The 12,485-nt window shown below is 35.3% G+C and overlaps 1 protein-coding gene across 3 annotated transcripts in view; it reads left to right on the top strand.

The window, feature by feature from the left end:
* mus81 (mus81 structure-specific endonuclease subunit) overlaps nt 1-11,317 on the top strand; it is a 38,452-nt gene extending 27,135 nt beyond the window's left edge. For all 3 annotated transcript variants that reach the window (XM_067281662.1, XM_067281661.1, XM_067281660.1), the window contains 7 exons: nt 2,465-2,690; nt 2,810-2,926; nt 6,343-6,438; nt 7,974-8,081; nt 10,587-10,690; nt 10,756-10,830; nt 10,890-11,317. In XM_067281662.1, coding sequence (XP_067137763.1) covers nt 2,465-2,690; nt 2,810-2,926; nt 6,343-6,438; nt 7,974-8,081; nt 10,587-10,690; nt 10,756-10,830; nt 10,890-11,019 — 856 coding nt within the window. In that variant the 3' untranslated portion in view covers nt 11,020-11,317. The remainder of the gene's footprint in view (nt 1-2,464; nt 2,691-2,809; nt 2,927-6,342; nt 6,439-7,973; nt 8,082-10,586; nt 10,691-10,755; nt 10,831-10,889) is intronic.
* The last annotated feature ends 1,168 nt before the right edge of the window (nt 11,318-12,485 follow it).

Genomic DNA, 12,485 nt, shown 5'->3' with positions numbered 1-12,485 from the left:
CAAAGAAGTTTTTAATTAATTGTTCCGTTACTGGTTTCTGTGGATTATTTCAAAAAAAAAAAAAATTCTAAAGCTATCGGCAATGACTTAAGGGTGATTCGAAATCTACGGCCGCGACTGTGTGGCATAGCATTAAATACTCGCTTTACTTCTCGTTATCAGTTTTACTTTTTGAAATTTGTCTTACATTTTTTGGAAGCTTTTTAAACATTACCTACTTTCTAATTTTTATCCATCTACAGGTAACAGCAATTTATATTATTTTAAAAGAAAAGGACTGGAGGGGTCATTAAGACCCGAAATGCATTTCCTCCATTAATAAAGCCTATATCGATAACTGTTTCTTGTGTAATATGTTACTGAAAAAAAGCCAATAGCTTTAGGTTGTTTTGAAAGAAGTTTTTGAGAATAAGAAGTGTAGGAAATTTTGGTTAATGTGAGCTTAGGTATACAAAATAGCAGCGCTTCCGGTAACCTCGATGGCAAGTGTTTTTAGAAAAGAAATGTAGCTGGCACTGGTAGTAATGATGCCTTCGTATGCAAATATCCATCAAAAAATTCTGTTCAGGAAACGAGGAATAATGTGAATTTTGAATTTTGGTTACGATGTAGACGGATTAAGCACGTTGTTAATTTTTTTAAAAGTGTGTGTGTTTTTTTAAAGTTTGTACAATTTACTCGAAGTCTAAGTTATCGAGGAGGAAAGTTTGTCAATGGTAATTAACATGTTAAACGTGTCCTTAATGTGTTTAATGCGTGTTAAATGTCATAAAAGTGTATTAAAGGTGTGTTAACATTGTGTAAGTGAGGTAAAAATTTTGTAAAAGGTTTATATGTGGTTCAAATGTGCGTTTAAAGTGTGTAAATATGTGTTAAACATGTTAAATTTGTCATAACCAAGGATATGTAATAGTGATTTTTGACCCGAAAGACAACATGAACGACACATGGAAGGCTAGGTGGCCATGGATCGCAGGTGCCACACTCTATGGAGACGCTGCCTATCGTAGATGAAAAGGCGAGAGATGTGAATCGTAAGGCTGCAGTTCTTAAGAGGAGTAAAATTTATGTACAATACAGGCAAATTTTATTTGAACCACTGATGTATAGAATCTCGTAATTCACTTTGTCCATGCATCAATTGAATTTATAGGTAGTATGATGACTTTTTTATTTTTTGTTTCTGGTCCAAGAGTAGGAAAAGTAACCAAAAACAGGGAAAAAGTAAGTAGCAAATTTACGTTTTAAAAATGTTTTAGTTTTAAAAAAGTTTAAATATAGGCGTGTTTAGGTTATTGTCGACAGTCGCCATCTTGTTTGCACATTTGCGTGGGCAAACAAGATGGCGACCAGAAGCGCCGCCATTTTGTATACCTAGGCTCACATTAACTGAAATTTTTGTCAGTTGTCCATGGAAGAAACTTTATCAAGGTAAAAGTATGTTAATAATTCTGTTACTATTCCAGGACTGGGTGTTTTGTCTGCCAAATTCAGTTTTCACTTGTACTTGGAATGTGTGTAACTCATATTAATGTACCGTACCATGCTACTGAGAATGTATTATGTACTAGAAAGCTTTATATATATTATAGTAAATAATTGCACATACAAATAAGCACACTGGATAAAAAGATCAGTCACCCTGTCAGAATACACCTAATAATGAGTGACTGTGCCTCTTGCACATTCGGATGATTTTCAGTTGACTGTGAACTATGCACTATTTCTAGACCTGCTGGATGGCATGCTTTGACGCATCAACAAATTGGGTGACTTCGTTTATTTTGTGTCAGTAGGTGTGACGACTTCCTCTTGCCGCTTGGGAATGTCTGTCATATGATCTGGTCTGCCGTATTGCAGACCCAGTTTGACATTCACATTGCCTTTTGCCATTTCACGAGACAGAAATGACCTCAGACCACATCTGTGCTATTTATCCCGAACAATTCTCTCCTGGTGCCTACCATGCAACCGGTAATTACCTACTGTCTTTTCTGTTAGGGGTGACTAATTTTTAGTCCTGTATACTTATATTCAAATGTTTTTGTTCATCTTCAGAGAATTAAAACTTTGTGAATCTGAAACTGCTGATTCTTTGGTTAAGAAGATCTGTATTCGAACATTAACATTTTGCTAGATTACCTTTGTTTGAAGTAAATTTTAAAATACCTTTTTATAATGTAATTTTATATTACTTACTTACTCATTTCAATGCTTTAAAAAAAAACTTTAAAGAACTTTTGACAGGAGAATATGCACGCAGTTGTTACAATTAAAGTGAGTGTTGCCTCGTATGGAACTTGAAAATATTTAACAAATGACAACTGGTCATTCCATTTGTAGAATGACACCTTTTTTCATCACGCGTAATATGAATTTCAAATAAAGAAAAAATTAGTTGCTTTTTAAAATTTAATTTTTTATTTTTCTTCTAATATTTATTCCAACTTTAATAATTTTTCAGTTCATCTAATGATCACAGGATTGCAGTTCTTAAAGAACTAGCCAAAATGGGAGTAATACACGAAGTGCGTAAATTATACGTGGGAGATTTCTTATGGATCGCCAGGAAACGTAATTCGGTAAAGGAGAATTACGAAGAAGAATTAGTTTTGGATTATTTAGTAGAAAGGAAAAGAATGGACGATCTGGCAAGAAGTATAAAGGATGGACGATTTCGCGAGCAAAAAGTAAACATTTAACACTCGTCAAAGAAAATTTTTGTTGTTTTTCTTTTTTTTATGAACATATTACAAGGAATTGTTAAAATTCTTGCAGTTGTTGATGCTATAAATATTTTTTTGTTTAGTTTCGCATAAAAGAGACTGGCATTAAACATCCTATATATCTTGTGGAAGAGTATGGAACCAATCAGTACTTTGGTCTGCCCGATGCCTCTTTAAAACAAGCAATTGTTAATTGTCAGGTTTGTTTGGTTAAAAACTTCGATTTATTAATTACAATAATTTCAGTTCTAATAACAGAAGAATAATCTAAACTATGGCTTGAAAAATGTATGCAACGTATAAATGGCACTACATTGTACCTAAAATAACCTCACTAGTCTTGAGAAAACTGTTTCGAAAGCATTTTTTAATTTTTAATAAAGGTTACTGCATTGATGTCTCCAATAGTTACTGTATCAATACCTTTCTTTACATTTAATTTACATTGAGACAACAGTGCAGTGCCTAAACAAGCTGGCATGCATCAGAGCATGTTGTATAAGTGAAGCAAGACGTGTGAAGAAAAACAAGTGATTTTATATATAAGAGCTGAGCCTCATTTGTGTGAAAATATGGTAAATAGATTTATAATTACATCTGGTTAAATTCACTGGACACTATTTCTATTTGATTCTTTTTCTCAAAGACAGTTTACACTTTAATCTTTTAGCAATTTGTGTTTGCTGTTCCAAAAATACCAAAATCTGTCATAAAACACTTTTAATTTAAATTTAATATTAAGTTGTGAACTTAAATTTTGTTTTCATTTTTATTTGCTGTCATCTTTTATTCACTTTTGGACCCAGAAATGACATTGCCACGCACCAATCTTATGCTGGTTACTTGTCTATAGAACCACGATAAAAATTTATTTGAAAACACATGAAAATGCTAGTGATAGTTTATTAGATAATGATGTGTATATACAGGGATGGCACTATTAATAGAACGGTTGCCTAGGGTGCAGAAATTTTAGGGATGCCATAACTGGCATCAGTGAAGGAAAATATCTGTTATTTTAATTAGACATGTTATGTATACATTCAGGGCCATCACATGTAGGTGTGTAGGCTATTAAATGCATGAGGCGTCTAGTAGTAAAATGAGAAGGGAGCCAAAAAAACTCGGGCCAGCTTTGCACATATGCTAGTATATAAATGAATGCAAGGTTGTTTTGAGGGGGCAAAAATTTAGATTTAGACCCGTCTGTGGCACGAGTTGGCTCCCGGACACTCAATAGGCTGTCAATAGGTTAGCTACAAGCAACTTTAAACTTTTTCAAATTATGTTATTAATAACTATATTGTACATCAACTCTACCAGTAACACTTTCAAGCTAAGATCAACATCCTGAATATAATAATTGTTTACACAAGTATTACTTTTTACATACATTATAGAACACTACAATATGCCCTAGTTTATGCTCCATCATCAGCAACAGTGAAGTATGTTAATGTGGGAACCCCGGGAGGTCGGACGGAGTCGGACCTCCTTTTCTCGGTTCACAGGTCGTTTACGACCTGCCCACTGTCAAGGATGGCTTGTCCAGTCTGGAACTAATTACTTGTCAGGTCGAGTGGAGGAGGAAAGAGTGGGATCGTTGATAAGACAGAGGCGAGATTCGAATAAATGACACCAATTCCAAGAATAAACAGAATTTATTACGAAACGATAACGAACAGTTACACCGAATAACATGGACGGAAAACTTTCGTCCTAACATAGGAAAGTTCGAACCCGAGAGAGAGTTTACAAATAAGTGGTCGTCATACCTCAACAGGTGAACAGTCGGATGACGGAGTCAATACAATATCCGCAGTGGCGTAGCGGCTTCCAGCATAGAATTTTCGGCGTTCCGGCTTCGAGTCCTACTAGAGGTGGGAGCTACGAATGACGACCCCTCTGTCCGTGCTCCCCTCCTTTTTATTTCGTCCCCTCGTTAATTTTTCTCGCCAATAAGCGAATTTTGTCCTTAGTTCCAAGTGTGACTCAGTTTCGAGTTTCGAGGGGAGGGGGAGGTACAGTCATTCCCCTAAGACGGGGCCGTTTTTGGTTGGACTTTGGTTATTGATGTCAAGATAATGACTAATTTAAATTTGTAATTTCGCCGGTCAATTCGAATTTTCACATTAATTTATACTGATTATATTAATTTCTATGTTAAAAACGTACACCAATTACAAGTTTAACGCAAAAACATGTACGTGGACGTTCAGTGCCGCTTTCCTGTAAGCCTAGAAGTTTGATAATGGTATTTGGAAAATCAGTGGAATCATGTTCGACATTCCAAACGCTGAATGTACGCGTTTTCGCGTTTAAAACTTCGGCCTCAACCTCGCTATTATATGCAAGTCTAATTGTTTTTTTTCTCTCAAAATCCAATTTACCAAAGTATAAATGTTTTGAATAAATATCAGTAGAAATTTTAAAACAGGTTGATACCATACCAAGTTTTCCAGACACTTAAATTATTTAAGGATGTGAAATTACCAAATGGAGCAATTGCCCCTTCTCCAAAATGTAAAGAAATGCCCACAACTTTAAAGCTGGAGGTATGTTAGCGTATAAAGTATGTCTGTTACGACAAGCGTACTTTTGTACAAATGTTGCCTAAACAACATACAAGTATATAATGTAACAGTATATTTCATGACAGATGTACTGTAGAAAGTACAGGGTGGGAAAAAGTTTGTAAAAACTTTAAACATTCATAAAATTGGTAGAATTAGCAGAGTGAAATGCAGTTTGCACGGTAAGTAATGTCGGCACGGGTGATTTTGTCGACGGGAAAAAAATTTGTTTCAAAAATCACCAAAAGGGACGTTGACATACAAAAGACAACAAACTATAATGAAGACGACTTCCGACGTGTTTATTAGGCAATTAAATGTTCAACACCGCCTCCACCAAAGGAATAACACTGTTTAGTCAAGTAACTATACCCGCAACTGCAACATGTGGCAGTTCCAGATGGATAGATGTTATCTTGTGACAAACGGCATTTTTCAATTCCAACAATACGGAGGACCATCGAAACACTTGGGAATTTAAATAACCCCACAATCAGAAATTGCATCGAGTCATTTTCATTGCGATCTATTGAGTAGTTTGCGGGTCTATTAGTTGTCATGTTTTATATGTCAATGCCACCTATCGGCAATTTTTGGAACTAATTTTTCCCATCGTCGACAAAAACCACAATGCTGACATACTGCATTGTGGTTATAATGCAAACTGCATTTCATTTCAATACTACTACCATTTTTTGCTTTAACTTTTTATGGAGTTTTGCTAACATTCTTGAACGTCCCATTAGAACGTATTGACATACGGTACTTTTAACTCTGCTTCTATGCCGCACATTTCCAAATTGCTCGGTATCTGAAGAAATTTGTTTTCTGCATTTTCCATTAATATTTAGTATCGTGTTTGCTTGCAGACTGAACCATCATTCCAAATTTCTAATGTAAAAATCTAACAAATTAGTCCTTACGTAATTAATACATAATCTACAGATTTTCCAATTTCAGGTGTAAAATTCTGCCAGAAAGTCACCAATTACTCTTCCATTTAATGTAACAAAACCAAAAAAAAAATTTGAATTTTCTTTCAGGTGGTGGATGGATTCTTAATAACGAAAACTAAAAATGCCAAATCTACAGTCGACTACCTGACGACCATGACGCGATATTTGCAGTGTTTCTATAATGTAGGTATTGTTTCATAAGTTTGACTTTCATTATTTTCAGGGCACAGATCCTCTTGAAAGAAAAACAAACAGTTTCTTTTGTACGAAAGATAATGTTCCCAGAATTTTTTATTATAATATTTGTCTCTACCCTTAAAATTAAATCAATCTTAAAGATTATTTATAACTTTTTTGTGTGAAGTTTAAATAAGCAATTGAATATTGGGGAATTTATTCATAATTCCATTACCGTAGTGTATGCTCGGAAGTGTGGCAATGACTGGGTCAAAATACATAGTTTAATGCTTTTAGTGATGCATATGTATTGTGTGGAACCAAATTCTGGATTGTTATTAAGCTTAAGTTAATATAGCTTATTTACTGTTATTTAGTTTGGGGTTTTGGTTTGGGACGACAAACACGGCATTTTTCATTTCACATCAGAAGCATTGTGGCCTGAAAAGACCCTCCATATTGCAATGAATGCAACCAATTTAAACCATTGACATTAATTTAATAGGCAATATGATAAAAATTTATGTCATGCCATTATCCTACTGATGGAATTATGCTAAAGAAACATGGAAACAGACAAAGTGAATAGTGAAATAAGTAAACATGTTCTGTGGATGTGAAATTCTTCAAATCTCTTAACTTGACCACATTACAAACGATGAAGTTCTACAGAGATGACTTGGTTTTAGGTTTTATTTGTATATGGCAACGCAAAATGTGGGCAATCTGCCAAGGGGATGCCTTCCGAGAGGTATTTTGTGGGAAACTGGCCTCTGTTTAGGTGTTACTAGCAACTCCAAGCAGTTGGCCTACTGCAAGTTACGAACCCACAGCCAACTACGATGTTTGGTTGTTTTATGCACTCAGCCACCGGTGAGCCAAAGGTATCTGTTGCAGTGCAAAGACTGCATACCTTCTAACGAAAAACGGCAAGGAAGGTCATGCAAGATTGGGCAAAGTATGTTCCAAGACGATCCCCGAAATATCGAGTGAAATAATGCTATTTCTATTGCGAAAGCTCATAGGTGACAGTGAACTCTCATTGCCAAATATGCTGTCATACATTTGCATCTAAGTAACATTTAAACTTGGTACTAGAAGTAAGAATATGAGCAATTACTCATAAAAATTAAAAGTGTTGGTTTGGTTATTTGAAATAAATGATAAAAAAATGTTGTGCGCCATCTTATACCCTCCACTACACCCATGGCCAGCCCAAGCTGTAAGTGCACTAGGCAACTGCCCAGTATAATTTTAGTTAAAAGGAAATATTTATCAATTATTTCAATTAGACATTTATACCTCCAGAGCCACTGCATATAGGGTGAGTACGAGGCATCTAGTGGTAAAATAGGAGGGTGCCTAAACACTTGGGATAGCCCTGGCTACTTTCGTATTTCTGTAATGGAAATTTAGGAAATTTCTTGCAAAAAAATTAATTAGTTTTTAGTTATTTCTGTTAACCAAGTGTTCTTTAATTGCATGTATTTTAAAAAGTTCATTATTTAATTGAAAATTCAATAGAAATTTATCAATTACAGGAGAAAGAATTGAAGTGCTGCAATAGAGAAGAGTACATTAATTCAGTGAAAGATTCTAATCGTTTCCTGACTTTCAAAGAATTTAACTCGTCTGCTGTCAAAAAAAAGGTAAGTTTTGGACCTGCCCATTACGGTCAATCATCCAAAATAATCGAGGTGGGAAATTGGCTTTGGTGTTTGTTCATAAGAAAAACTTCATTTTTTCACCAAAGAAAGAAAAATTGCCCGAAGGCATACATAGTTAATTGATTTAAAATTTAAATGCATTCAAGTTTGTTTTTTTTTTTTGCAAAAAATACAATTCAGCAATTATTATCGATTCTTTTGTATCAATCCACTCGTGTATTGGTTTCTATAGAATGACCTAAAATAATTGATGGATCCTTGCAGGTTAGTTGGCTCCGAGGAGAGATGCTAGGTTACAACTTAGGATCTCTTAATTTAACTTGTCTGCTGTCAAAAAAAGGTAAGTTTTGGACCTGCCCATTTTTTTGACAGCAGATGAGGATGGTTACAACCTAGCATCTCTCCTCAACATTGGCTGCATAAATATAGTGAAATGTGGCACACTAACGTAAGAATGTCTGTAATCCCAAAGTCCTGTGCCTTCTTTCTTTTAAAGTTTTAAATAAGACTATGATAAAAATTTGGAAAAACATTTATGCGTTTTTAAATGCCAATTTTCCAAGTATTCTAGTTAATTTTGGTTTCTGATTGGGGACCACTAGTCTAACATCTCTAACTGTTTTGATTCTCAGGGCCCTTGCTAAATCCAGATTTTTCCAAGGTGCCCTATGTCAAATTCTAACAAGTACAATTTGTGAAATAGCCAATATTTTTTAAAATTAAGTAAAATTATAAAAATTTTATAACATTTTGTGGTTCCCCTGAGGAAGCTGTGGCGCCCTAGGGCGCTGCAGCACACACTTTGGGAACTGCTGTGTTAGACAATCACTGGACTATTCAAAATCATTAAATTTTGGTGTGCGGCTTAACCTATTAAAACCGACACTTACAAAAATAGCCCAGGATGACACCCCAAGTGTCATCCTGGGCTATTTTTGCAAGTATTTAGCCAAATGCTACCATAGTAACAAGCTCCAAATAGAGATTCAACTATGAAACAAAGAACGAAAATATTTCAACCTTTGAAATATTTTTGGCTATTTTTGGCTATTTTTGGCTTTGATACCTTCATAACAAGATGGCGTAGATCCTTAGTCTCTATCTTAAGCACTTATTTAACAATTATATTGGAATTAACATGCTCCATTTGTTCCAAATTTTATCTCTTGCTTCCTTTTCAAATTCTTCTTTACATTATATAACAAATTAGACAAAACAAGTAACAACATACACCTTCAGATGACTAAGTTCTACAGAATATATTAGACGATAATGGACAAATTCAATCTACAATGGCAAATACAGAACTCAATATATATTTGTTCTGTTGTATGTGATAAAGATCTGGCACTCTTTGGCTTACCTAGGCCCTTGTGCCACAAAAAACCACAATTCCAACTAACAAACTAAGAAGATACTAGACGGAGATGTTTTTGTAAAAGTCCCAAAGTGTTATGCTCAAGAAGAGACTGTAAGAAAATAACTACCTATGCAGTATCATTTTAAGTCAGACATCAGTTACCATCCACATTCTTATCTATTAAAGTACAACAGAATTGCGGAAGAACCGACGACTTGTTACTTTACATTTAAGCCCACCCGGCAGCGCGTATAGACTATAAAAAAAAGTGTATCTTACATTACGCAAGAAGCTTCAAACTCTATGATTCGACATCAAATCAGCACTCCGAGGTGGCTCTGGTTGCACTCTGGCTAACTCTGTCTCGAAAATGAGGAATGTGATCGACGTACGACAAACAAATAACTACATACTGCACGGGACAACAGACAAATATCGTTCATTAGTCATTCTTTTATATTTGCAGACTAGACTATTATTTGTGAATTTTGTTTGTCAGTAATGAAATTTGGGGCCTCCTTGGGGATTAGCAAAGGGACAACCTGAACAAAAAGGGTGTATGGACACTCCTTAGGCCATCTGTAGACTTTGTTGCCATTGCAACCATTGTCCATTTTAAAGTTTATTTGAAGACATCCCTCACATAATCTAATCAAATTAGTAAGAGGTGATGATCAAAAGATAATTCTAGCATGGGTTCACAACAAAAGCAGTCTATATTAACTTTGGCATAACAATGCTTTTACATTGATTAGTACTTGTGTTTTCTGCTTGATATCACAAATGTGGCTTGCTTGTTAGTAATACAAACTAACAGTAGTCATGTGCTAAATTACAACTGTGTGCTCTTTCAATAGTAGAAGCTTTTATGAGGCCCTTATCAATGGAAACAAAAAAAAAATTTGAATAACATCATTTAATATGGAAAATGTCACACAAATGATTAGCATTCTGTTCATTTCCTTTGTCTGTTTTAAGTCAATATCCTTAAATTATAACTTGCGTATTGTTTGTTATGCAACCATACCAAAGCATTAGCAGTTTCCACTCCTTGCTGCTGTGCCATACGTGTGCATTGTTCCTAAGAGTGGCAAAAAGCGGATAAATTGTTTTGGGTGTTTTTGCAGCAATTGGTACTGAAAGAGATGTTCGCCAAACACCTCATACAGATAAGTGGCATCTCACCCGACAAAGCCTATGCCCTGGTCCAGATGTATCCCACGCCAAATCGGTAAGCACGAGTCTCTTTTTTTTGTCTATTTTTGTCGTCATCTTTCCCTAATCTCCCGTCCACAGATTGATAGAAGCATACCAAAAGACGTCGGAAGGAGAGAGACTTCTGTCGGAAATCATCTATGGCCGCAATCATAGGTAAGTGTCGATTTTTCCTCAACTTCCGGTTTCCATTCTCATCTATTTTGACCTGACAGAAAAATCGGACCCAAGATCAGCCAAATCGTCTTCCGGCTCTACGGCGATCTCTGTCCCCGTTTCTCTTGGTCGGCTTCTCAAATAGAAGAAAACAAAAGAGATAATACTCCTTCATCTCTGGGGCAATAGTTACCAGATGAGAAAGAAAAAGGACATTTACGCTGAAGTGTCAACAAGTCTTTGTTGTAAGTCTCGTTGGCTAATTCTTAAATTGACTTTGAAAAGAAAATAATGTACGTTACAGCAGAATTGCCATCTTTCTTCGTTGTAACCATTCTCGTTGTAGAGACCCGATTCTACTTCGTTTTGATGGTGATGAAAATGTAAACTGTTCTACTGAAAATGGTGGCATTTGCAGCTAGTTAGAGATGCTAATTTAGAACTGTGACAGCCCATTGAATTAATTAAATGCAAGATACACATCCAATATCAGAATAATCTATTGTCATTTTATTGACTATTGGAATGGTGTGACCGACCACTAGAATACATCATATTTTAAAATGTAAGGTTTTAATTAAAAAAATGTTATACTATATATTTTAAAATAAAAAATGCTACTAAACATTGTTATATACAGTGGAACCTCGCTTAACAAACGTAATTCGTTTCAGAGTCTTACTCGTAATGCAAAACACTCGTTAAGCGAAACCATTTTTCCCATATAAATTAGTGTAAAATACAGTAATGCATCCATGCCGACAAAATACTCAGATATTTTATGTATAACATTTATTCAAAGAAAATTATACAATATACATTAAGGAGTGTGAATCAGCTTCCTCTTCTTCTAGCACAGCATGAACCAACCTGAAATGCGAATTCGATTTTCAGAAAACTAAAAACAATCACAAATAAGATGGCTGATAAACACGCCAAAAGATATGCCAAATTCTTGGGATATGTAAAGGCTATAATGAAATATTAGAGGATGCGGCCAAAGTTTTCATCTCTAAAACGTGAAGTCAAGGTTGAGCAATGCCATCTTGTAAAGCTAGAATTTTGACAATGGTGTTCAGAACGTCATTGGAATTCATGCTCGACGTTCCAAATGCCATTGTCAAACTTCTAGGCTTACAAGATGGCGTTGCTCAACCTTGACTTCACGTTTTAGAGATGAAAACGTCAGCCACAACCTCTCTATTAGAAATGAATTAATTTGACTAGAGGTAGGCAGTTTAAACTTAAACTGCCTACCTCTAGTCAAATTAATTAATTTCTAATATTTAATTATAGCCTTTACATAGCCCAAGAATTTGGCATATTGTTTGGCATGTTTATTATATAATGGGCTGTGGTTGTTGATGTTTATCTGTAATGTGTGTGAACACACATGACACTAAGATGCTAACTGAACGAGTGCTAGATGGAGCACGCACATAATCTGGGACTTCCCCTCTCCTTGTCACTCGTTATGCGAACATCACTCATTAATGAGCAAAACAAATTGTAAAGAAGTGACTTGCTTAAGCAAGGTTCTGCTGTATTTGTTTCAAGTTTTGGGATCCTGGTCTGAGGGAATTTTCATCTTGGTTCTTGTTCAAAGAATAGACAGATCCCTGGTGGGGTTCCATCTGTTTTTGTTTGTGAGACTA

The sequence above is a fragment of the Centruroides vittatus genome, unplaced genomic scaffold (assembly GCF_030686945.1).
Source record: "Centruroides vittatus isolate TY-2023 unplaced genomic scaffold, ASM3068694v2 contig_925, whole genome shotgun sequence".
Classification (NCBI taxonomy): domain Eukaryota; kingdom Metazoa; phylum Arthropoda; class Arachnida; order Scorpiones; family Buthidae; genus Centruroides; species Centruroides vittatus.
The sequence above is the reverse complement of the archived record's forward strand: the minus strand, read 5'-3'. Positions and strand labels throughout refer to the sequence as shown.